Genomic DNA, 23,794 nt, shown 5'->3' with positions numbered 1-23,794 from the left:
ACTTCTCATCCTCTATGCAATATATTTTTCATTAGCAAGGGATGCAACCTTTTCCCTTACCTCTAACCACACTGATGTAGTTTCATTTCCGGTAAACAGGTATTGGCCGATAAATATAGTATCTCCCTTCTTAACCGCCTGCAAGTACCAAATGGAACAGAGTCAACTACTGTCGTTAGAATGCAGAAATTAACACGCTACTTTTTCATGAGAAAACCTGGAGGAAGGGAGGGGAAGAATACGAGAGATAATGAAGTCTTTTCCAGTGTACTACTAATCGAAAACAGAAAGGTCACATCCACTACGGATAAAGAAATTCAGTTAACAAGTATGTGAAGAAGTGGATGATGAACAAGAAAATCCCCTTTCATTAATATACAACCTCTAAGGACAATAATTATGGAGTACATGAAGACATACGATCCATATGTAAGATATTGAAAAGAAATTGATAATATGAGATGCAAAAGTGAGATAAATATCAGACTACTGATACTCCATGAAATTTATAGATCTCACAAGAAGTTGCTGACCTTATATAGTCCATGAAAATTTATTGGTAGCAGATTTGAAGTAGCTTGTTTATCTTGATCCGGGGTAAGTATTACTTTTGTATCTGCCTCGAGGGTAATCGGGTGCTCGGATTTATTAACTACTTGCAATTCTGGACCTCCGGTCTCAAGCATAATCTGAAATCACAAGTCCAACATTGCAGTATTTATATTTCTAGTAAATGAGGATGGGATTTCCAAGGAAGAACAAAAAACAAAAACAAACAAATTCATCTAGGCTAGGATGAACCGTTGTATGAACATACGAAGGACTTCAATTGAGTAAAATGACAGAAGGAAAATAAAAAGCCGGTTTTAAATGAAAGAGCAAAGGAGGCTTACAGCACAAAGCTTCTTAGTAATCTTAACAGCAGCCTTCAGATTTTCCAATGTCTCTTGGTGAAATTCAGTATCACCCCACGAAAAATCAAACCTTGCCACTGAAGAAAACAAAGCATAATCATCCAAAAAGCTAACGTGAAAAAGTAAATTGAACTGCCTTCCAATGAAAACAAATACAGCCGAAAGGACTCAGATTTGATGTCAAAAATTAGACAAAAAATTGCACTATCATGACTATGATAACGCAAATTTAATATTCAAAAGCCAGGAAAAGAAAGTATTACCAGACATTCCAGCCTTAAGACAACTAGATATTATTTCAACAGATTGCGAATTCGGACCGAGTGTCCCCACAATTTTTGTCATTGCAGGAAAGAAACTCTGCAATCCACATTCAAACCAAAAAAATTAGTAATATGATCCAAAAACTTCTAAGGATTAAAAAAAATAATTATAGTATACTCTTCACACACACACACACACACACACACACACACACACACACACACTCGGACCGAGTGTCCCCACAATTTTGTCATTGCAGGAAAGAAACTCTGCAATCCACATTCAAACCAAAAAAATTAGTAATATGATCCAAAAACTTCTAAGGATTAAAAAAATAATTATAGTATACTCTTCCACACACACACACACACACACACACACACACACACACTCGGACCGAGTGTCCCCACAATTTTTGTCATTGCAGGAAAGAAACTCTGCAATCCACATTCAAACCAAAAAAATTAGTAATATGATCCAAAAACTTCTAAGGATTAAAAAAAAATAATTATAGTATACTCTTCCACACACACACACACACACACACACACACACACACACACACACACACACACACACACACACACACAAGTTCCTTTAACTAATTAGAAGTAAAACTGTTCAAATTCTCAGATCAAACAAACAATGATCTTGATTGTTTATTTTGCCAGGATCAAACAAATTCTCAGATCATACATATAATGCTCTTGTTTTTACTCATTTCTTCACACACACACACACACACACACACACACACAAGTTCCTTTAACTAATTAGAAGTAAAACTGTTCAAATTCTCAGATCAAACAAACAATGATCTTGATTGTTTATTTTGCCAGGATCAAACAAATTCTCAGATCATACATATAATGCTCTTGTTTTTACTCATTTCTTCTTTTGATTTCTCCTCATGTTACTCATCACCAAGAAAATCAGAAGATCAATAAACAGTAAAAACAAAAAGAATTTTTGAAAAAGAAAGAAACTTACAGGCTTTGATGGCTCAAGAATAGAAGCCATTCGCATGGGCTCTTCAAGAAACAAGTTATTTGAATTCATTTTCTGAGAGAATCAATGGCTTCTTAGGGATGACAGAACTGGACAATGATTCAATACGCAATCATCGTACACGGTATTTATGTAATAATTTCAAGCGGCGGATTAGTGGAAATTGTCGGAGATTACAAACCACTTCATAAATCCGGTGGCAACATTTAACAAGTCCAACCAATAGATTTTGACTATACTATAAATAGAATTAGGGTGAATTACACTAAATGTCACTGAATTATATTCAAATGATTATTTTAATAATTAAACTTTTGAAAATTAAAAATTGATTGTTTTGATCATTAAACTTTAAAAATTAAAAACGATTATTGAATTTGTCAAATTATTATAAAATAGTAATTACAATATTAAGTTAGATCAAAAAGTGAAGTTCATGTATCAATTTGAATCGAGAATCAACATTTAACTATCTAATTGAGAAAAAAAATCACAAGTACTAAATTGAACAAATGAGTTAAATTTTGGTATCTATTTAAAATAAAATTCAAATTCAAGCAGTTAATTGAACTAAGTAAAATTTAAGTATAAATTAAAACTTGAAACTAAAATTATGTGCCAATATCAATATTTACCCAAATTTATAAATGCTTGTTTTGATATTAAAAGAGAAATTTGTCTAAGACAACTTTAATACAAGTGGCGGTTGGCCGTGGATTCATACAATCATTCATGAATTTGTCAATATTGTTTAAATTATTTATTTTGAATAATTGACATGCACTATTTAAAGGGTCGTGATAATAATATATTTGATCAATCTTATTTCTATGAGTAAAGTATATAAATAGTCATCAACTATAGGACGTTGTTTTGTTGAGTCTATTAATTATTAAATATTATAAAATAATCATCTAATTATAGAACGTTATTAGTTTAAATTTCTCTTTGTTTAGTCTTAATCAACAGATAGGATCCATTTTTATGTGGCCGTATGTGTATACCATCATGCGCAAGCATGCAAGTGAAGGGGAAGCTTTACTACCTTCAACAAATTGCCATGGTTCTGAATATTATTTCGCGCGAGATGGACTGCCTCGAACGACCTACGGGGGAGGAGAAAAGGTTTATCGCACTGAAATTTTCATCTCCACTCTCTAGTGCTATCTTTGTTGCAAATGTTGATTGGAAGCCATTCATTTATATGATTAAGTGCTTGTTTTTGAGATGATAATTCATCATCTTAAGATGATTATGAGGAAGATTGATCTGAAGAAGGTGTTTGCACCTACAGCAACTGCAGTGGTATTTGAAAAATACTTTTAACTGCTGGCAACTGCTGTAGGTAATGACACTACTGTAAATTTGTTGGGGTATGAAACAATTCATCATAGACATCTGGTGTAATTACAAGTAGCCTTATCTGTTTTCTGATATGCAGGGAGGCAGCAATTCCATGCTTGACCTTGATACTAGGGGCAAACCTTCTGAGAGGTTTAAATGGATCAGAAGTTAGCCTGTCTGTGATTATAGGGATTTTAGCAGTGAGGAACATAGTGATGCCTCTCTTGGGGATATATTTTGTGAAAGCAGCTCACCGTTCGGGAATCGTCACATCGGATTCCTTATATCGATTCGTTTTGATGCTTCAGTATGCTGTTCCGCCTGCAACTGCTGTAGGTAATGACACAACTTGTACTATGTATGATTTTTTGCATCATCTTCTATGGCAGAAGTGAAAGTTGAGTGATGTAAATGAACAATGGGTGCGCTGCAGGTACGATATCTGAGATTTTGCAGCTCGGTCAGAGTGAAAGTTCAGTGATTATGATATGGACTTATGCAGTGGCGTCAATCTCCCTCACACTTTGGTCAACCTTATTCATGCGGCTTCTGGCTTGAATTGTTTTCTTCAAATAAGGGCCATATAGCCTAATTTGCATCCAGATTTTTGTTTCTGAAGACTTCCTTTTGTAGGATGCTGGAAATTGATTAGACTTGTTGAATTTTTTTATGGGAAGGATTGTACTGTTGAGGTCTAAACTAAGCATCTATTTAGGCTTCATCAATGTTGAGGTTGAATTTAAATTTGAGTCCACCATAATGAGTCTTTGTACTGTCCGTGTTATATTCAGATTATTCGATTAATAGATTAGATACTTGTGATTAAATAACATACCAACAATCAGTTGATCTAATGGGAAGAGACATTAGATCTCTTAAGAAAAGTTAGGAATCAAATTCCTGACATTTGTGAATGGAGCTGTAACACCCATTTCCAGTATACGTTACTGAATACGAGTTCAAGATGTTACATGATACTTTTAAAACATTTGTTATTCGAAAATCAGTAAAATTTGTTTCTTTCTAAAATCATTCAAATAATGTCAAAGACTTAAAAATTCCAAATCGCATAACATCAAAATATAATATTTTAATATTCAACTCAAATCCATTTTCAGGCAGCAACATGACAGTTCAATATTGTTTCATGTAAAGAGTGATATTGCCTAAAACACAATTCGTTTTGATAGCAAATAGTCAAATTTACTAAAATACTAATTAGTAAACCATGTTTATTATTGGTAATTGAAAACAAATATTATCCATTTTAAACTAGTTTCAAACATATTCATATCATATTTTAATTACTAAAAACCTCATAAACAACTTTTACATATCATTTAAAATTATAGACATATCAGAGCATCCCTTCATATAAAAACATATGACAACAGTAGGATGTCATTACTGATTTCAGTAATATACCTTGATAAATGATGCCAAACTATGCTCCTTACTCCACTCAACTTCCTTTACCTATGTGTGAAAAATCATTAGACGCTAAGTAAATATTTAGTGAGGTAGATAACTTTAAAATAAATAATAAAAATCATATAAAAGTTTTTAATAAAACCAATTTAACTTACTAAAGTCAATATCATATAAAATAACTTGTAAAAAAACATTTCATATATATAAGGCTTTCAATGCCAAATCAAAGTTCTCGATGGAAACTTTGTTCCAACGTAAGTAGATCAAACTTGTACTTTTCCATCTCACTTCAATTCTTGTACTTTTCATTTCATTTCAAACTTGTGCCTTTCACTTTTATTCATTTCATAGTCCAATGTAAACCAATGAGAATGTAAGGTATGCGAGTCAGTCGAACATATACTATTGCACTTTTAGTGCCACATATAATGCATAAGTACAGTAGTACACAATATCAATGTGCTAATAATAAGAAATACATCGCATCAACATCACATATGTGCGGGTACCAATATCACATACGTGTCATAAATGTATTCGGAATGTACATTAGCACCACCATCACATAAGTAACGTTAGATGTGCGAGTACCAATATCAAATATGTGCCATAAATGTATTCGGAATGTACATTAGCACCACTGTCACATAAGTAACATTAGACGTTCTAAGTACCATATAACTAATAGTAGCACCACTGTTACATAACGTCAGAAGTGCTAAATACCATGCAGTTGCTAGTAGCACCACCATTATATAAGTAACGTCAAACGTGCTAAATGCTCCACCTCTATGGCATGCCAATAATACTTATGACTCTCAATGCATTTACAATAAGCATTTTCATCAAAATCATATATCATTCACTTATCATGATCTTTTCAAATGTCAACAGAATCAAGTATCATATAATAGTACAATAGGCAATTCATGCTCGAAATTATTCAATATCATTTAATAAAATAATATGAAATGTAGAAAATACGATTTGAAAATCTTTTTCTTTTCGAATCTTTCAATGTTGATTCATCGCAAATCTTCCTCATGTTATACTTGTAATAGTGTAAGTAAAATGCACTCACATGGTAATGCCTCACTGGTAACCTTACTTAGCGATTCATACTTCACTCCTGAACTTTTTCGTTAGTTTTAAGCTTGCTTTGATTTCGATTTTGATCACGATCTTCATGTACACATATACAAATCACATACAATTTCAAAGTACATGTTAGTGTCTTACTAACATGAACATAATATCACATTAGCATAAAAATTTCTAAAATTATTTTGATTCTTAATCGATATTAAATCCATTTCATATAATTCATGTTGACCTTAACACTTCAAAATACAACTTCAATCCTCATAATACTCATATCAACCAATAGCTCACATAATCATTTCAAAATCTACAATCTAACCATTCAAATGAATTCTTTTAGAATTCATCCCAACATATCATGTTTATTCACAATGGTCCCCACCTATTTAACTTCAAATTCAACCATCTAATAACATGGTCAAGCCATATGACATTTATTCAAGCATAGTACATTAACTTCAATCAATTTCCACTTCATTTCTATAATTTCCATATCTTGACAGCCTGCACTACCCTTAAAGAATGATTATTCTGTATTAATCTACACAATGAAATTTAATTTCGTTTGTTCCGTTTGAAATTAAATTCAAATACGAATCTAACCATATAAAGCACTCTTTCTAATTCAACATGTACAATTTATAGTAAATCTTATAATCCAATTTCTAGATTCTGTTTTGAGTAGAATTTGCTGCCATGTTTTCTGACCTATCATCGATAAAAAATTCATATATTTTACTATTTACTTTGAAATCAATCCTTGTTTGCTTTAAAAGAAACTAGATTGACATAATAACACAACAATATAAAAATAACGTCCTAATAATTTTATAGAATTTCTAGTGATTTTTTAAACTTACTGCCAGATTAAAAAATCTAAACAGTTTTTATTGTTTTGCATCCTTAATTTCTTCACCGTGGCCGAATGATATAGGGTATTTTAGCATCATTTCCACTTTGATTCAAGCGTGAATTCAAGTTCCTACCACCAATTCCATGTAACTCCAACCAATTACATATCAACTTCAATTAAAACTTCCAATTTCAACATAAACCCTAAGTAGCCAAATTCAACATAAGCATTTCCAAGTGATTTCAATCATCATACAAGCATGAAAAATCAACTTAAATCCAATGGTCCATATTAAATCCTTACGAATTAAGACATGTAAATGACATTATTGACATTGTCTTATCATCCTCCAAAATATCTAAAAAATCTGATTCGTTCCGATTATGTGAATTTTTCCAACTGATTTTTTATACAAGCATGAAAAATCAACTTAAATCAAATGGTCCATATTAAATCCTTCTGAATTAATACATGGAAATGATAATATTGACATTACCTTATCATCCTCCAAAATATCTCAAAAATCTAATTCAATCCAATTATCCGAATTTTTTTCGAATTTTATTGCATTATAGTTTTTAATACAAAATCCGTACAAAAAATTTGAAACTCTTAGAAACATCATTATTGGGGGTAAACTATTTATTTACGGGACCAAATTACATAACTTTTTAAAATTACACTTTGGTCCCTAAACTCTTCTCACATTTATATTTTAACCACTAAACTTTCAATTTATTCATTTTAGTCACTAACAGAATTTTGGGGTATTACAAGAGCAAACTGGGTTGGGAGGGTCGCCCATAATAGACCTATGTAAAATTCAATTCGAAATAGTCGATCATAAGATCATATACCGATGATTAAACAAAAAGAAGAATAAAATATTGCTTTAAACCATGTGAGTCCACTGAATTTGATGTATATATAAGATTATTTCTTTTGAAAAAGATGTATAAGATTAAAGCTTTTAAATTAAGTATATTCCATCATTTTTTTTATAAAAATCTTCTCATTTCTTAATGTTAATCTTAACAATTAATTTTCACCCGTTCAACAATTTAAAAATATATAAAATTTAAAAGTTTTATATTGGATCAAGAGAAAGATAGAATTAGGGATGACAACTCAACCCGAACCCGATGGGTTCCGACCCGACCCGATCGGGTCAGATTTTTTTTAAAAAAAATCCGGGGTCCGGTCGGGTCGGGTTTGGGTTTAGGGTGGAAAAATCTGACCCGACCCGACCCGAAAAATATATATAATTTTATCCTATATATTTAGAGATAATTACAATAATACCCCTCTATATATAATTTTTTTCAATTAAGTCATTATTTTTATTAAATAAAAATATATATTTTTTTATTATTTCGGGTCGGGTCGGGTTTCTAAGTCATATATTCGGGTCGGGTCGGGTGAAACCTTAATTTCATCAGGTCGGGTCACGGGTGGAGGATATTTTCTTCTCGGGTCGGGTCGGATGGCCCAAAAACCAGACCCGACCCATTGCCATCCCTAGATAGAATCCATTAACATATTATAAAAACTTTTAAATTTCACCTACTTTTTGCATCGTTAAATGAACTAAAGTGGACAAATGAGATTTGGAGATTTATGAGACAAAGGAAAAAAAAGAATAGATTATCTAAAATTCAAGAATTTTAATTCCGATCACTAAATTTAATTAGTCTAAAGATTTAAAAACATATAAAAATTAAAGTCTTTACTATGTGTATCTAGTGAATAATTGATCACTTAATTAACGAATTAGTGGAATGCTTCCTCACGTTATTAAATCTTGTATTTAAACTCGACTTTTGATTGCTTGTAAACAAGCTAAGGCTATTGGATGGTGTTTTATATTAAATGTTCCGTATCGTCTAATTTATAACAAATAAATTAGTAAACGCAATTGGTGGAGTATAACATATTTTAAGCTGACAAATTAACCACATGCAAATTAATACTTTACCTTTCTCTCTCACTTTAATCCTCTTCTATTCATTCAAATTAACAAATAAATGTTTCTTTACCTTATTTATATTTGTAGGTTTTGTTTTAGAGATTTATTTTGTAGAACAGTCTTCTTTATTTTATTTTGTTTAATACATCTTTTATTTTTTTTCTTTGAAAACAATGGGGTTTTTTTTTAATTTTCAGGGTTGTTTCTAATATTGTTTCTCTAGCTGACAGTTATTTAGTTATGTTGTAGATCTATTTCCTACTTTAAACACAAGAGTTGATTCGATAGCTACTTGTAATCTTCCCATACATATCATGCTTGAATTGTATAAAGCCACTTGTCCTGGTTTTTCCCACCATTTGGGATCTCTGTTAATGGCCCATGCATTGATCCAGATCGTAGCGTTCGAAGGAACGTCGTAGCCTCCGAGTTTGACACTTGTTGATGTTCTTCGAAGAACAAAAACACCAGGCGGATGTAGTCTTAAAGTTTCTTTGACCACACACTTTTAAGTATTTCATTTTGTTGATGTCCTCCATTTCTACCTTGTGTTTGTTTCCCACTACGTTTCTTACCTCTTCTTGGACCTTTTTCATGGAACTTGCGTTGTTTAAAAGCTCAGCCATTACCCACTCGGTTGTTGTTGCAGTGGTCTCCAGTACTCACCGTAGGGTGAAAAACCCAAGCTTTTTGAGTCATAAAACAAGGTGTCTACGGCTGTGGTTTTTTGTCTGCTGGAGAAGACGATGTCATGGTTTTTGAGAATTTCTCTGACCATTTCGACTGATGAAACTACTAGAGTTGGATTGTACCCCCAACTGCAGAAACATGAGGGGACCGTAGTTTCTCGAGAGGTCTCGGAGAGAGCGGTGGGGGAGTTTGCCGAGCTGATGAATGTTGCCGATGACTGGGAGCTTTGGGGGTGATGGGGGAAGATTAAGGATTATTGATTTTGCTAGTTTGAGCCAGATTAAAAGGGAGAGAAGGAGAATCAGAGACGGAAACAATGCATTCATGGAAAGTTTAGCTATATTATTCGGCAGCTCCATTAGCAAATTTGATGATGAAATTCTGCACCAATTTGCCTCTTTTATAGCTTTGCGGGGATCGACCGAGGGTACGCGGAGATAATCGCTTTTCTAAATATTTTAAATATATATTTTTATTAATAATCTATTTTCATTCTTAAATTTGCAAACGTTAATAACGTTAGTAATCAGTACGTAAATTTGTGAAGTTTGATTACTAAAACAAAACCACACTAATAGTCGACTGACTAACGGTGTTGTTTATCCTAAATTTTTAAAGATTGACGAAGAAGTAAAGGCAGTTTAGGTAAACAAGTAACAATACTTAGCCTAACAAATCTTGGAAAGAAATTCTGTCGTAAAATATAAATTTTTTAATATAATTATGATGGAGACATAATACGAGGATGCATTATAAAAACTTGTAAAATATATGTTAATAATGCACGATAAACATGATTACGTAATACAAATCTAATATGAGAAATCTTAAATTCAGATAAAATAATGTAAACTTTTCAAAAGTTATATTTGTGCATATATTTTAGGGTAAATTACACATATTTTAATCATTTAACTCCTTTTTTAGTTTGTCACCAAATTTTTAAAAATTATAATATAGTCCCTAAAATTATCAAAAAGATAACTTTAGTAATGGTCATTGATTCTTTAATCAGATGGTGTGACCTAACACATTAACCCAAAGGGATGGACCCTTTAATAATAATTAGAATTTAATCAAATATAATTATCTAAAAAGTTTATAAATTTATCACTTGATAAGTTATTTTTGCAAGACCCTGTCCGGAGACTTGCTTGTTTAAGGAGAATCACATTAACAATTATGCTAGTTTGGTGAACGTACCATTCAAGAGTGCTATCCAATGTCGGTATTGCAAGAACTACGATCACAGAGAAACTAATTGTTGGATTAAACACAAAGATGAGCAAAACCATCAAAATCAAGTCAATTTCGTAGAGAAAATGACAAGGAGAGTATGTTAATTATGTTCCAATCGTATTGTTGTTAAAAGGACTTGGTGAGTCACAGATAGTAGGAGTTCGACTTGGCAATGACAAGCTGAATAGAAATGCAAACTTGCATCCGTTAAGAAAGATATTTGCCGCTGTGATCTTTGGCCGATTGGAGAAAACGATGGCATGGTTTTTGACGATTTCTCTAACCGTGTCGGCTGATGAAACCAGTAAAGTCGATTTTTACCCCAACTGCAGAAGCAAGAGGGAACCATATTTACCCGAGGTCTCGGAAGAGCAGTGGGGAAGCTTGCCTAGTTGATGGATGTTGCCAATAATTGGTAGTTTTGGGGTGGAGGCAGATTCAGGTTTTTCCTTTTTGCCGGTTTAAGCCAAGTTAATAGGAAGAAGGGGAGGATCATAGATAGAAACAATGGATTGCTGTAAAGTTTGACTACATTCAAGAGTTCCATTGTAAAGATCAAAATCAAATAACACATAGCCTTTTCTAGTTGTGGTAGAACGCCACTAATTGTCAACTCAACCATTGAATATTTAAAACTATATGTTAAAATAATTGTTGCCACAACCTAATTTTACAAATTCTTAGCAAAACGTGCGGGCTAAATGTAAAAGAATGCACAGTTCACCTTACAACATTTCCCGCAAAGAGACTGGAGGATCTTTGAAAGAACTATACTTATTTTCGAAGATGCTAACATGGTCGATACACGTCGTCACAAGTTTTTTAGCTCTTCAGGTACTGCCAAACCACATTGTTCAAGGATTCCAATCAATGGACCGGCATGCCGTGCATCATCTTTAGTTAAAAAGCTATGCAATATACCATTGACTGTGTGCCTTGCCATCCTTGTGAGAATTTGAACATAATAATCAACTGATGGTACATAATCTGGAACTATTACAACACCATACTCTCCTAAATCTGTAGAATTGATGTGTTCAGTATCAATAATGGAGACTGCAGGTCTGCCACAATCGAGACTGGGGAAGAAAATAACAACATATCAGTTACGAATACAAGCACCGGAAATAGCTGGCAAGCTCCTTGAAAAGAACAGTAACATCCATCGAATATCAAGGATAAGTATCATGGAAAAATATAGAACAGAGTCACAGAAAACCTAAATAGTTAAAGTCAAACATGACTTTTAGATTGAGTCTCACATGCGTAAATCTTTTAAATCAAATCTTCATGACATTAAGTAGTTCGAAAAGGAACATATAATTCGTAATTTACCTGTTTTCAAATTCCATAACTTTCGAGAAGCAGCTGGTTGAGATGGAATATCCCTTGAATTTGATAGCTGACGCTAACTTTTGAACATTATTGTTTTTTCCAACTATGTACAGCACCTTCAAAGGTTGTGGTATTATTTGATTGCTGCATGCATTATCCAAAGCATGAATGCCCTGTAAAATATCATTATTAACAAGTTTTCAGAATACTAAATTATGGAAAACTGAAAGTCAAATCTTAACGCCCAAAATACTGATCAATGTCAACTGAAACTACAAATCTATGATCAATTGATCATTGTTTGATAAAAATAGCAACCACGTGTTTTCCACGTCCCCACATCCCATGATGATCCACATTACCCTACTCTTTACCAAGGTTGTCAAGGTGTGTGCCTAGGAACTAAGGTGCAGCGATAAATGAGGTACTTAAGCGGGGCGAGTTTAAAGGGGCGCTCGCCTTTTGACACTTTAGTGTGCCTCAGGCTTCAAAACAAGGCCACAGAAATGCGGGCTTCATTGAAGCCATAGTTTTTGGACTCCTCGTCCAACGACCATAAAAGGAAAGAAGAAGATGAAATAGAAAAATGATTAAGCATGTCATGTAGAAAACCCGAAGGAGCATAATGGTAACCATTACATCAATCACAGCAAAATGATGATAAATAGGTGATAAATGAACAGAGATAAAATGGAAAGCATCTATAACCAATTACCAATGGGATCAGATATTTCAGAATGAATCCCAACATTAAGTCTGACCGTATCTCTAAAATATTCCTTCCAAAAACAGAAAGTTAATTGCAGTAAAATGTTGAATGGTCTAATCCTAAAAGTTACTGACAGCCAATGTGTCAGAAGAAGAGAGATCGGTGAATTGCATTCAAAACCAAACCAATTTAACTCAGTTGGAACCTATATCAAGCTAAACATATTTGCTTGATTCAGACTGCTTTAGTTTTAATAAAGTTTAGAGACCGTATAAATTTCAGTTTTTATTTTAAAAAATAAAACAAACTCAATGGTAAGATATTTTCATTTTTCATCCACAATATATATCAAGTCAACATTCAAATGTTCAAACACATAAAAAAAAGCCCACCTTCTTTATCTTTTCTTCCTTTGAAGCGCACACATGTATAGACTGGATGATGCAAGCGCTTTGACTGGCGACAGAATCATTGAGTGATAATCTATAGACTGATCCATTCAGTAGATTTTGCACAGCCGGAACAGAAGCATTACTGAAGGAATTAAAGAATACCGTGGTATGGGGTTTTCCAGAAATAGCCTGCTTGATGGATTTTACTGTATCAAGATAACAACCACCAGAAGTAGACTCCATACCATCAATAACCTATTAAAGAATTTAATCATTAGGAAATAAAATTTAATGACTTCAATGAAATGTGATTTGATGTTTAAGGCCGTCACAGAAGGTTGATAGAAACGATTTTTAATTTCAACATAAATACCAACAAACATACATGTAGATATGTAAAGGGAGAAAAGTAGCAAGGATGCGTGTGCAAGTAGAAGTCAATGGGTCAAAAATCTATGTTTCAGAATGAAACTTGATGACATTCCAAAATAGAAAAAAATATTCAAATAACGTATAAGCTTCCTATATGCAATGTGTACGATACAAAAACAAACTTGAATTGCACTACTGATGCACAAGAATAACGACATTTGAAAATCAAACTATCAAGCAATACTGGAACAAATGGAACTGAGAAAAAAAAATATGACAGGAGAAATTTCAGTATAAAAGAAGGCTTAAGAAGACAACCTAGTTATATACACATTGATAACCATAAATATTGACCAATAATTTTAGATATTTGTTAGCATAAATAACATTAAAGTCTGAGCATGGAAATGAGGGAGCATATCATAAGCAACAAAGAGAATTTTCAAATGAAAAAGACATGTTTACCAGCATGGAGACCCCAGATATATCTATGGCCTTCAAGGAAATTAACTCCAAGAGTCTCTCGGGTGTTGACACAAGAAACTCAGGTTCACAACTCTGCAGACTACAGAAGAAACCACGGAAATTGAGGGAAACAAGACGACATTAATCTTTTACAGCAAAAGGTTTAAAGATTTAGATTATATTTACCCACTGATCTGATGGTCTATGGAAGCACCTGAGTGTAAACTCACTGTATGTATGCCTTGAGCTTTCAGGGGCTTGCAGAGTGAACGCACCTGAGCAGGATTGATGAGAAATTATTAAATAAACAAACTAACAAAATATTGGCTTACCGCATCAAATGCATTAACAATTAAACTAGCAAAACAGACTCTATTCAAATGTGATAATTTTCTTGTGTATTTGTAACGCTTGGATATACGTTTACATTTATTTCCATTTATCTTAGCAGACGGTGAAATATTAATATAGCCACAAAGTCCCTTCTATCAAATATCTTAATATTAGCTTATATCACAGTAGGCCAATCATGTTATATTACTGATTTGTGTCCGGCTTCTAAAGATAGAATAAAGATAACAGAAGAAAAACTGCTGGAGAAAAAAGGTCATTAAATATAAAAACTAATAAGTATATAATGGAAAGGCATAGAGAGGATTATACAAACCCGGAGAGCTTTTTCTTTGGATGGTACAATGAAAAGAATGAAAGGACCAGTGAATAAGTAACCTTCTTTCTCTCTCCTAGAAATAACATCAGCAGCAGTTGAAGCTATCCATGCAATTTGCTCAAAATCAGAAGGTGGGCCACTTGTCTCAAGTATATCCTTACCAGCAGAATAACATTTCCAGAACTCAATACCCCATGGGTTTACAAATAGATGCTTTCCCTCTTCTCCATTGTAGGTACCATCAGGATACAGTGAATCCTCTATTGTTTTCAGGCAGATTATAAGATACTTCGATGGACAATCAGAACTTTCACAGGCTAGTTCCCGATTACTATGGACACCCACCTTCTTTCTATCTGGCTGAATCTTCAATCTTCCAGTGTCTATGTGTCTAGTCTTCCCCACATTCGTAATTAATGTAACTGATTTTTTCTGTTCATCCTTCAAAGCCCTTACCTTCTCATTTACCTTTCCAAAACTATCTACTTTCACATTATGCCCAAGAACAGCTCCTTTTGTTGGAACATTGTCCTCCCTCTTGGCTGAAACTTTCTGATCCCGTTTTGAAGGCATGGTTTTGATACTGATATCCTTCTTATCAAGTCTATCATTGAAGGGATCGTCAGGAGTAGGAAGGCTAAAACACATCCCCTGAATAACATGTTAAAATCCACTATGTTAAGAAGACAGATTAAAGCCGATGACCTTTCTCACTCATATCCACCTGAACAATCTTATAATTCATGAAAATAAAAACCATGCCCAAACCTACTATCATTCCTGATTCAAGCTCATCATGCAAAATTCTCATTCTATGGTACAAACAAATCAGTATTTAGTTCTTTCCCGACAGACCTATAACAGATATGCTGATAAACTACTAATTCAATCCCAAATGCTATTAAGAACATTTAAAAAATAATCCCTACCAATAATGTTTCTACATTTCCCACGTAATACGATAAATTGGATAAAGAAATTCATAAAAGAAATAAAAACACGCCATTCATGATCAGTCCCCTATCTTTAACTCAAAAAATTCAATACTATATCATATGCACTTCAAAAAATAATAAAAGAACCAAATTTAACCCAGAAAAAAAAATAACCAGCATGAAAAAACAATAGTTCTTATAAAAGGGTTATTAGAATACCTGACACATGCTGCGTTTACCGGATTTTCGGCGCTTTTTGGCGGCGATAATGGAAGCAATTCGAGCTGAGACAGTTGAGGAATCATTTTTCCTATTTAGTTTCTTTCTTTGTACTTTGTTTTTCTTTCTTCTAACTGAATCATCTCCCTTGGCCATTAAAAGCTAACAAAAAATTGTTTCTAATTTTACAATTTGTTTTGAATAAGTGATGAAAAATGCAACCTTTGAGAGGATTGTTGCTGCAATGGAAAATAAAAAGCAGCCGGGTTGAGTTTCAGTTAGGGTTTATGAAGCTTTATTGGGTGGTACTTTTAGTGGCATTTTAGATATTTTAAGACCAAACGAAGGATTAAATTGGTAAAGGAGGCACTTTACGTGGCTGGGCTTTTGTAATTTTGGGCTCCAGTCTAATTGATTAGTTCATAAGATTGTTTTTGCATGTGTGAGTGTTCGATTGAATCGAGTGAAAAGAAAGTTTAAATTATTTGAGTTAATGAATTATATTTTATAATTCAAATATTATTTAAATTTATTTTAGAATCAAGCCAAATTTATAAAATTTCAATAGAGTTGAATTGAGTTATTCAAGTTTTTGTTTAGATTTAATTGTAAATAATTATAATATTATGATACTATTTGATTGCAATTTAAATGATTTTCTATAACCATATAAAATACATTTATATCTCTTCATATTTTTTTATATGTGATATTATATATCATACATAATTGAAGGGTTGACTCTAACTTAAAAATCAATCCACTAATTACTAAAAGTTTAAAGTTATTATTCGAGTTATATTTTATAACTCGTTGTAAATTTAATTTTTTTAATTGAGTCAAATTTATAAAATTTTGATTCGAAGCAATTCGAATTTAGTCCAAAAACTAATATTTTTAATCAAATCAAGTTTTACTTACCCGAGAATAAATCATCAAAAATGTGTAATATAAGGGTCTTGATATATAAGGGTGAGATGCATTTATATAACGTAAAATTATTTTAGTTTTATATAGATTTAGGATCATTAGATGAATGAAAATATATGGTTAAGATTAATTACTGTATAAAATGAGAAAATATTCACCTAGAAAAATAAGTTAATTTCAACAATATATTTTTATTCATCAAACGATCATAAATTATACGTGTATATATATATATATATATATATATATATATATATATATATATTATGTAAGTGATACTAACCTATATATATTATAACTAAAAATATTATTTATAGAAATCCTATCATCATTTTCTGTCATCCATCACCCCAAAGCCAAATGATTGAAAGCGATGTGTAAACCCGGCTGGGTTAGCTGCATGTTGAAAAATATACCAAATTCCAAAGGGACGAAAGCCTGGGAATTGGCCTAATTTCATCGCCTGTTTAAGTTCCGCTATTTTTTTTATTAGTTGGGATGATTATGAGTTAGTATTATTTGAAATATTTTTAACTAATTGGTGATAAAATATATGCATCTTGGATACGTCATACTCAAATTTGAGAAAGAAAAATATTCTCTTTCACTACTGAAATCGTTTAGATTAAGTTCAGTTGATCCTTTCTTAGTTTTGACCATTTTTCCTCGGCGAACCTTTGTGGTGTGGTGCTGAAATGGAGTGCTTTGATCTACTTACTGACAAAACCCTAGTTTGCTTTGCTGTCTCTAATACAACCTTGCATGTACGTAACTCACAAGCATTAATCACACCTCCTAGGATACCAAATAAAACATTCATGTTCTTCTTTATAACCAAACCAAACCACACACAATATACATATACATATATCTCGATGGAGCAGATACCGGTGACATCGACGACAAGCATCGTCACAGGCCAAATCGGGTTGATATGGAAGCAAATGAAGGCATCGCTGATCGTGCCGTTTCTGCAAGCTATGGTCATCTTGTGTCTGGCCATGTCGATAATGCTTTTCGTCGACAGGTTGTATATGGGGATTGTCATAGTCTTTCTCAAGTTGTTTGGGAAAAAGCCTGAGAAGAAGTACAAATGGGAGCCGATGAAGGATGATGTTGAGCTCGGTAATGGTGCTTACCCCATGGTTCTAATACAAATCCCAATGTACAATGAAAAAGAGGTTCGTATTTAGCATAAAATCATGAGTATGTACCGTTATCAATAGAAAATATTTAAGTTATATAAGAATATGAAATTTTTAAAGGGAACTGGCCAGTCCCCTCAATCCATCTCTGATCTGAGATTTGTGGTATATACACAGGTTTATCAACTTTCCATCGGAGCTGCCTGTGGACTTTCATGGCCATCGGATCGGATCATAATCCAAGTTCTCGACGACTCGACGGATCATAGCATCAAGGTATTTGGAGTAGCTTTACTCATGTATGAAATATTAGTAGCGTTTATTGGAATATTGATGTTGGAATCCGATGGTAGAGCATGGTGGAACAAGAATGCCGAAGATGGACAAGCAAAGGGATGAACATAAAGTACGAGATAAGGGACAATAGGAATGGATACAAAGCAGGTGCTTTGAAAGAAGGAATGAAGCGTAGCTACGTGAAACAGTGTGATTATGTGGCCATTTTCGATGCAGATTTCCAGCCCGAACCAGACTTCCTATGGCGAGCCATCCCTTTCCTTGTCAACAACCCTGAAATCGCACTTGTTCAAGCACGTTGGGAATTTGGTAACCTTCATTACCACACCTTTAATTTCTTCCAACTCTATTAAGTAACTTTTGCTGTCTCTTTTGCTGGACACCTTCTTTCTCTTTGTGTCGGTGCTCCTGCTGTATTTCCTTTTAAATTACGATAAATTTTATTACACGTCACTCAATTGTTAGTAAAACTACAAATGTGTCACTCAATTGTTAGTAAAATTACAAATGTGTCACTAAATTTCACTCTATTGTTGTAATCAGGCCACGCGATTGTAATTAAAAAATTAAAGTTTGTTACACACTAATAATAGAGTGACATCTTTGTAACGATCAATTAATTGAATAATCCATTTGTAATGTTTTAACGTTCATTCACTTGTTTATAATCTTACTAATAATTGAGTGACATATGGTGTGATTTATCCTTTAAATTAGGTTATTTAGAAAATAGGTATGTTCTATTTTACATACAGTGTTCATTTTTTTTTTAAATTTAGGTATGTAAAGTAATTTTTATCAAAATAGGTATCTCAACTATACATCTTTTTCATCTTTATATCTAGAAGTTGACACATGGCTATAGGTACCTAGATGAAATTTAGGTTAAATTATGGTTGAAACTAATTAAATATTTGGATGAATTTGAGGATGAAATTGGAACACTCAAAAGTTTTGGGACCAATTTAGAAAGAGGGTCATAGTTTAGAGATGAAATTAGAATGTTCAAAAGTTTAAGGACTAATTTAGAATGAGAGTCATAGTTTGGGGATTAAATTAGAATACTTAAAAGTTTAAGGACCAATTTTAAATGAGGATTATAGTCTGGGGACATGATGCAATTAACTCACAAATTAAAAAAAATGTAATCAAGGGAACCGAGGTTGGTGGGGCTAACTATTTTCATCTAATTAAAGAAATGATAAAAGAGAATTGTCAATTACTTGGAACAAAAATGACACATGATGTTGATACATTTGAATCCTTTACTAGATTCTGCATTGATCTTTCATTTTCAGCCGATTAACATACTGATTATGAGTTCTGGTTTATGTTGCAGTCAACGCAGATGAATGCTTAATGACAAGGATGCAAGAGATGTCATTAGATTACCATTTCAAATTTGAACAAGAAGTGGGATCTTCAACCTATGCTTTCTTTGGTTTCAATGGTAAACAAAGGGCATCAATAGTTTTAATTAAGTCCTCTAATTACATAAGACATGGTTATAAGAAGGTATATAACATGTTGCAGGAACTGCTGGTGTATGGAGAATTTCGGCACTCAACGAGGCCGGTGGATGGAAAGACCGAACGACGGTGGAGGACATGGATTTGGCGGTCCGGGCTAGCCTTAAAGGCTGGAAATTCGTTTATGTAGGTGACCTCAAGGTGAAGAATGAATTGCCAAGTACTTTCAAAGCTTACAGGTATCAGCAGCATAGATGGTCTTGTGGACCAGCTAATCTCTTCAAGAAAATGGCAATGGGAATCATGAGAAATAGGGTACGAACACGAAATCATAATGAAAATGAAATCAAAATCGATTGTTTTGTACTCATTAACCTGCATTTTGATTGCAGAAAGTTACTGTATGGAAGAAGCTTTATGTGATCTACTGTTTCTTCTTTGTCCGAAAGATAGTGGCTCACATTGTCACATTTGTTTTCTACTGTGTCGTTTTACCCTCAACTGTGTTCCTTCCTGAAGTCCAAGTTCCTAAGTGGGGTGCTGTCTACATTCCTTCCATCATCACTATTCTCAATGCCGTCGGAACTCCGAGGTACTTGGGTCGATGCTTATAGGATTAAAAACTCTATCCACAAGATAAAGTACCGATACAATTCGAAGTCTATATTTTATTCTTGACTCTTAATCTTATTAGATTTCTATGTACTTGATGTATTGAGTCTCTCAAATGGGAGCTTTTTGGATGGTAACAAGCACAACTCGATTTTAGAGAGCTTTTTGATTTTGATGCATTGCTCGAAACTCCTAAGGCACTTATGTTTGCAACCTTGATTTGTGATCTGTGACACTAGAATATTGTATCCGATACCTGTGACTAATGCATATTCAAATATAAATCCAAGTACATGTTTACTAAAATGTTGCAGGTCATTGCATCTAGTGGTGTTCTGGATTCTTTTCGAGAATGTCATGTCTCTACATCGGACAAAGGGGACGTTCATCGGTCTGCTGGAGGCTGGAAGAGTGAACGAATGGGTTGTTACTGAGAAACTGGGAGATGCTCTCAAGACTAAATTAGTTGCAAAATCTCCCAAGAAAACCCATAATCGAATCGGAGACAGGTAATTACTCTCGACCGATTAACATTTACTATCTTCGTCGAGTCACAATCTATGATGAACATATTTGCATATACATTTATAGGCTTCATTTGCTTGAGCTTGGTGTTGGGGCATACCTCTTCTTGTGTGGCTGCTACGATATGGCTTTCGGAAAGAACCGCTACTTCATCTTCCTCTTCCTCCAGTCGATCGCCTTCTTCGTCACAGGTTTCGGTTATGTCGGAACCTTTGTTCCAACCTCTTAGCCCCAAAATTATCAAACCAGAATCCATCTCTCTATGTCTTCTCCAAATATAAGAGCACTTCAATTTCTTTGATTGTTTTTGTTTTTGTTTATTTCATTCAATTGTATTTGTGATCTATTTCAAGCCGTATAAGAATGCACGTTACGGGCAATTAGCATTGTTTTTTATTCTTTAAAGCAAAGTCTCGTATCATGCCCGTCCCAAAAATATGTAGATCATATGTTACTTTTTAAAACGAGATCCTTAAAATATTTAATAATAAGGATTAATTTATTAAATTTAGAATTACGAGAGATCTAAGAGGTATTTTTGTCAAAATTCATAATAGAAAAATGATTAAAGATAATATAAAAAATCTATGTTTTCAATTTTCTCTACCATTTTCCCGATAACCAAACGGAAAATTTATTTTCCATTCAAGCGGAAAGTTTATAATAAGGTTAAATGTCATATTGATTGATCAAAATTAAATAAGACAAACATTCATCAATCATCAAATTAGGAGTTAAATTGTCAAATTTGTTCATGGCACATATTTTATCACCAAAAGGGGTCTAAAATACAATTGAGCACATTTTAAGAACTTAATTGTAAATATTTATAGTCTTAAGGATCACTTAAAATATTCATTTTATTGACTAAACCTATGTCTAAAATACAAGGATTCATTCAAAAGATTGTACAAGTTCTTAATTTGCTTAGTTTTAGCTTATGCACTTTTGAAAGCTCGATTCAAGATATTAATCATATTAATATATTTTTACTTATTGACAATAAAATAACGTGTAATTTTTTTTGTTAATTTAATACATAATATAAATACACACAACAAATTAAAATACGACATCAAACAGTGAAGCGCACCAAAGAGAACAGGTAAATGAAAAGATTTAGTAAATCTAGCTTGATTTAACACATAATGATATAATACAGAAATAGTTTTTCCCACCATGTATTGGCTTTTTGTTTAATGGAAATCATATTTTATAGGAAAAAAAATTCTTTGGATTTTAGTCCAAAATGAGATGGGCCATCCAATCAATTGATAATTTAAAATAATTCTATTAAATTATGCAAAAGAATAGTGAAAACAAAAATTTATTGAATGATCTTAATTGTTAAATAAAGTATTATTTTTAAAATTAATAATTATGTCTATAGAGTATATATATTGTCAATAATTTAAAAAAATATTATGAACAAATATTATCTTATAATAATATTATATTATTAAAAACACACACACAGATAAACAACAAACGCATTTAAATTTAATATTAACTAATTTACCTACTCCCTTCCGTTTTTTTCCTTACAATTTTGGTATATAAAAAGAATTATGATGACCCATTGTCATCCCTTTCCAAACATATAAAACTAATAATTCAACAACAAATATTATCCCTTAACGTGATTTTCATACATTTATATTAAAGTATTATGTTTTAAAATTTATTCATAAATGTATTTTAAGTATGTTCTTTTTTGCTCAGCTATAATTTTTAATAACAAATTGGATTACACCTGAAGATGTGAAATTTATATTTTTAATAACATAAGAAGATTTACAGAATATAATTTGATGTATTACAAAACAAACTTGGGCATTAACAAATTGTATTATATAAAGATGCTAAATTAAATATGTTGTTGAAATGAGAAGATTTAGTGAATCTGATTTGATGTTTTACAAAATAAATATTTAAAATAATCGATTTAATTTAATTTGGCTGATATCGTTAGCAGTATATTATACTAGAAGATGTGAAATTAAATTGCTTGGCATTTAATATCTTTCGATTTATGAATAAAATAAAATAAATATATATATCAAAAATAATATTTCAAATAAAATAGCTATATATATATTTGGAATTGATCACTTAACTACTCCCACCTTTAGTTCCACTACTGCAAAAGTATTGATATTTAATATATGTTATTGAAATGAGAGATTTAGTGAATCTAAATAAGATAATTTAAAATAGTATCAAATTTTAAAAGAAATAAAAAATGATTAACACATTTCATATGCCGACATAAATGTGTGTGTATATATCTAATAGTATCTAATTTTTTTTTCTTTGATAATTTCTCTCTTCATATTTTATATTTACGATCCCAACTATATAAATAATAATTTTATAAAACTAATCAGATACAAGCAGTTGAAAAAGCAATATTTTCTCTCTTTTATATTATTATTTATTTTTCTTTCGCCTTTCTTTATTTCTTATAACAAATTTTATAATCTTGCGTCAAATGTTTATTTATTTATTCATTTATTAATGTAGATATATATAATTCAATAATAAAAATAATTGTTTAAACAAATAAAGACTTCGAATAAAAGATAATTCATACTTAATTTATTGAAATATACTAATTAATTTATTATCGATTAATAAATCAGAAACATATTTATGAAAAAACGATCACTGAAGGAACGTTACTTTAATATTAATATACTTACAATAATCAATGAAGCTTTATCTAATTTCCTATCCGTTCTTAAAGATAGCGTTGGACTAAATCTATTATTGATGCGTGAGAAAAAAATAAATGATTTGAGGTGCAGGGGCAACAATGACGAACAAAGGCATAAAAAAATATTGAATTTTTAAATTTAATTATCAGCATTTAATCTTGACTTATTCTGATAGGATATTACAAAGATTCA

At 32.2% G+C, this 23,794-nt stretch overlaps 4 protein-coding genes across 5 annotated transcripts in view; 2 read left to right on the top strand and 2 right to left on the bottom strand.

Annotated features, from left to right (window-relative positions):
- LOC120213213 (pyruvate kinase 1, cytosolic-like) overlaps positions 1-19,507 on the bottom strand; it is a 32,668-nt gene extending 13,161 nt beyond the window's left edge. For both annotated transcript variants that reach the window (XR_005524777.1, XM_039211355.1), the window contains exons 1-7: positions 19,503-19,507; positions 15,177-15,185; positions 2,169-2,240; positions 1,178-1,274; positions 894-991; positions 534-689; positions 61-138 (exon numbers count right to left, since the gene is read on the bottom strand). Coding sequence is in view for 1 of the 2 variants with exons in the window: in XM_039211355.1 (XP_039067286.1) it covers positions 61-138; positions 534-689; positions 894-991; positions 1,178-1,274; positions 2,169-2,237 (498 nt within the window). In the remaining variant the exon portion in view is untranslated. The remainder of the gene's footprint in view (positions 1-60; positions 139-533; positions 690-893; positions 992-1,177; positions 1,275-2,168; positions 2,241-15,176; positions 15,186-19,502) is intronic.
- On the top strand, positions 3,195-4,139 carry LOC120213404 (protein PIN-LIKES 1-like). Its single transcript, XM_039211563.1, has 4 exons — positions 3,195-3,249; positions 3,532-3,559; positions 3,628-3,866; positions 3,964-4,139. Exons 1-4 carry the CDS (start codon positions 3,195-3,197, stop codon positions 4,086-4,088), a joined length of 447 nt encoding a protein of 148 aa, XP_039067494.1. The 3' UTR covers positions 4,089-4,139.
- Positions 11,492-16,184, bottom strand: LOC120213215 (probable ATP-dependent RNA helicase ddx5). The gene is made up of 8 exons (XM_039211357.1): positions 15,908-16,184; positions 15,253-15,404; positions 14,751-15,084; positions 14,270-14,358; positions 14,084-14,183; positions 13,247-13,501; positions 12,146-12,318; positions 11,492-11,889 (listed from the first exon to the last, which is right to left on the bottom strand). Exons 1-8 carry the CDS (start codon positions 16,061-16,063, stop codon positions 11,622-11,624), a joined length of 1,527 nt encoding a protein of 508 aa, XP_039067288.1. The 5' UTR covers positions 16,064-16,184; the 3' UTR covers positions 11,492-11,621.
- LOC120213214 (glucomannan 4-beta-mannosyltransferase 9-like) lies at positions 17,734-21,192 on the top strand. Its single transcript, XM_039211356.1, has 8 exons — positions 17,734-18,018; positions 18,160-18,258; positions 18,336-18,588; positions 19,619-19,729; positions 19,813-20,063; positions 20,141-20,340; positions 20,675-20,869; positions 20,952-21,192. The coding sequence occupies exons 1-8, from the start codon at positions 17,782-17,784 to the stop codon at positions 21,112-21,114; spliced, it is 1,509 nt and encodes a 502-aa protein (XP_039067287.1). The 5' UTR covers positions 17,734-17,781; the 3' UTR covers positions 21,115-21,192.
- Positions 21,193-23,794: the final 2,602 nt, after the last annotated feature.

The sequence above is a fragment of the Hibiscus syriacus genome, unplaced genomic scaffold, assembly GCF_006381635.1.
Source record: "Hibiscus syriacus cultivar Baekdansim isolate YM2019G1 unplaced genomic scaffold, ASM638163v2 tig00110020_pilon, whole genome shotgun sequence".
Taxonomy (NCBI): domain Eukaryota; kingdom Viridiplantae; phylum Streptophyta; class Magnoliopsida; order Malvales; family Malvaceae; genus Hibiscus; species Hibiscus syriacus.
Note: the sequence above shows the minus strand (reverse complement) of the source record. Positions and strands in the feature narration are given on the sequence as shown.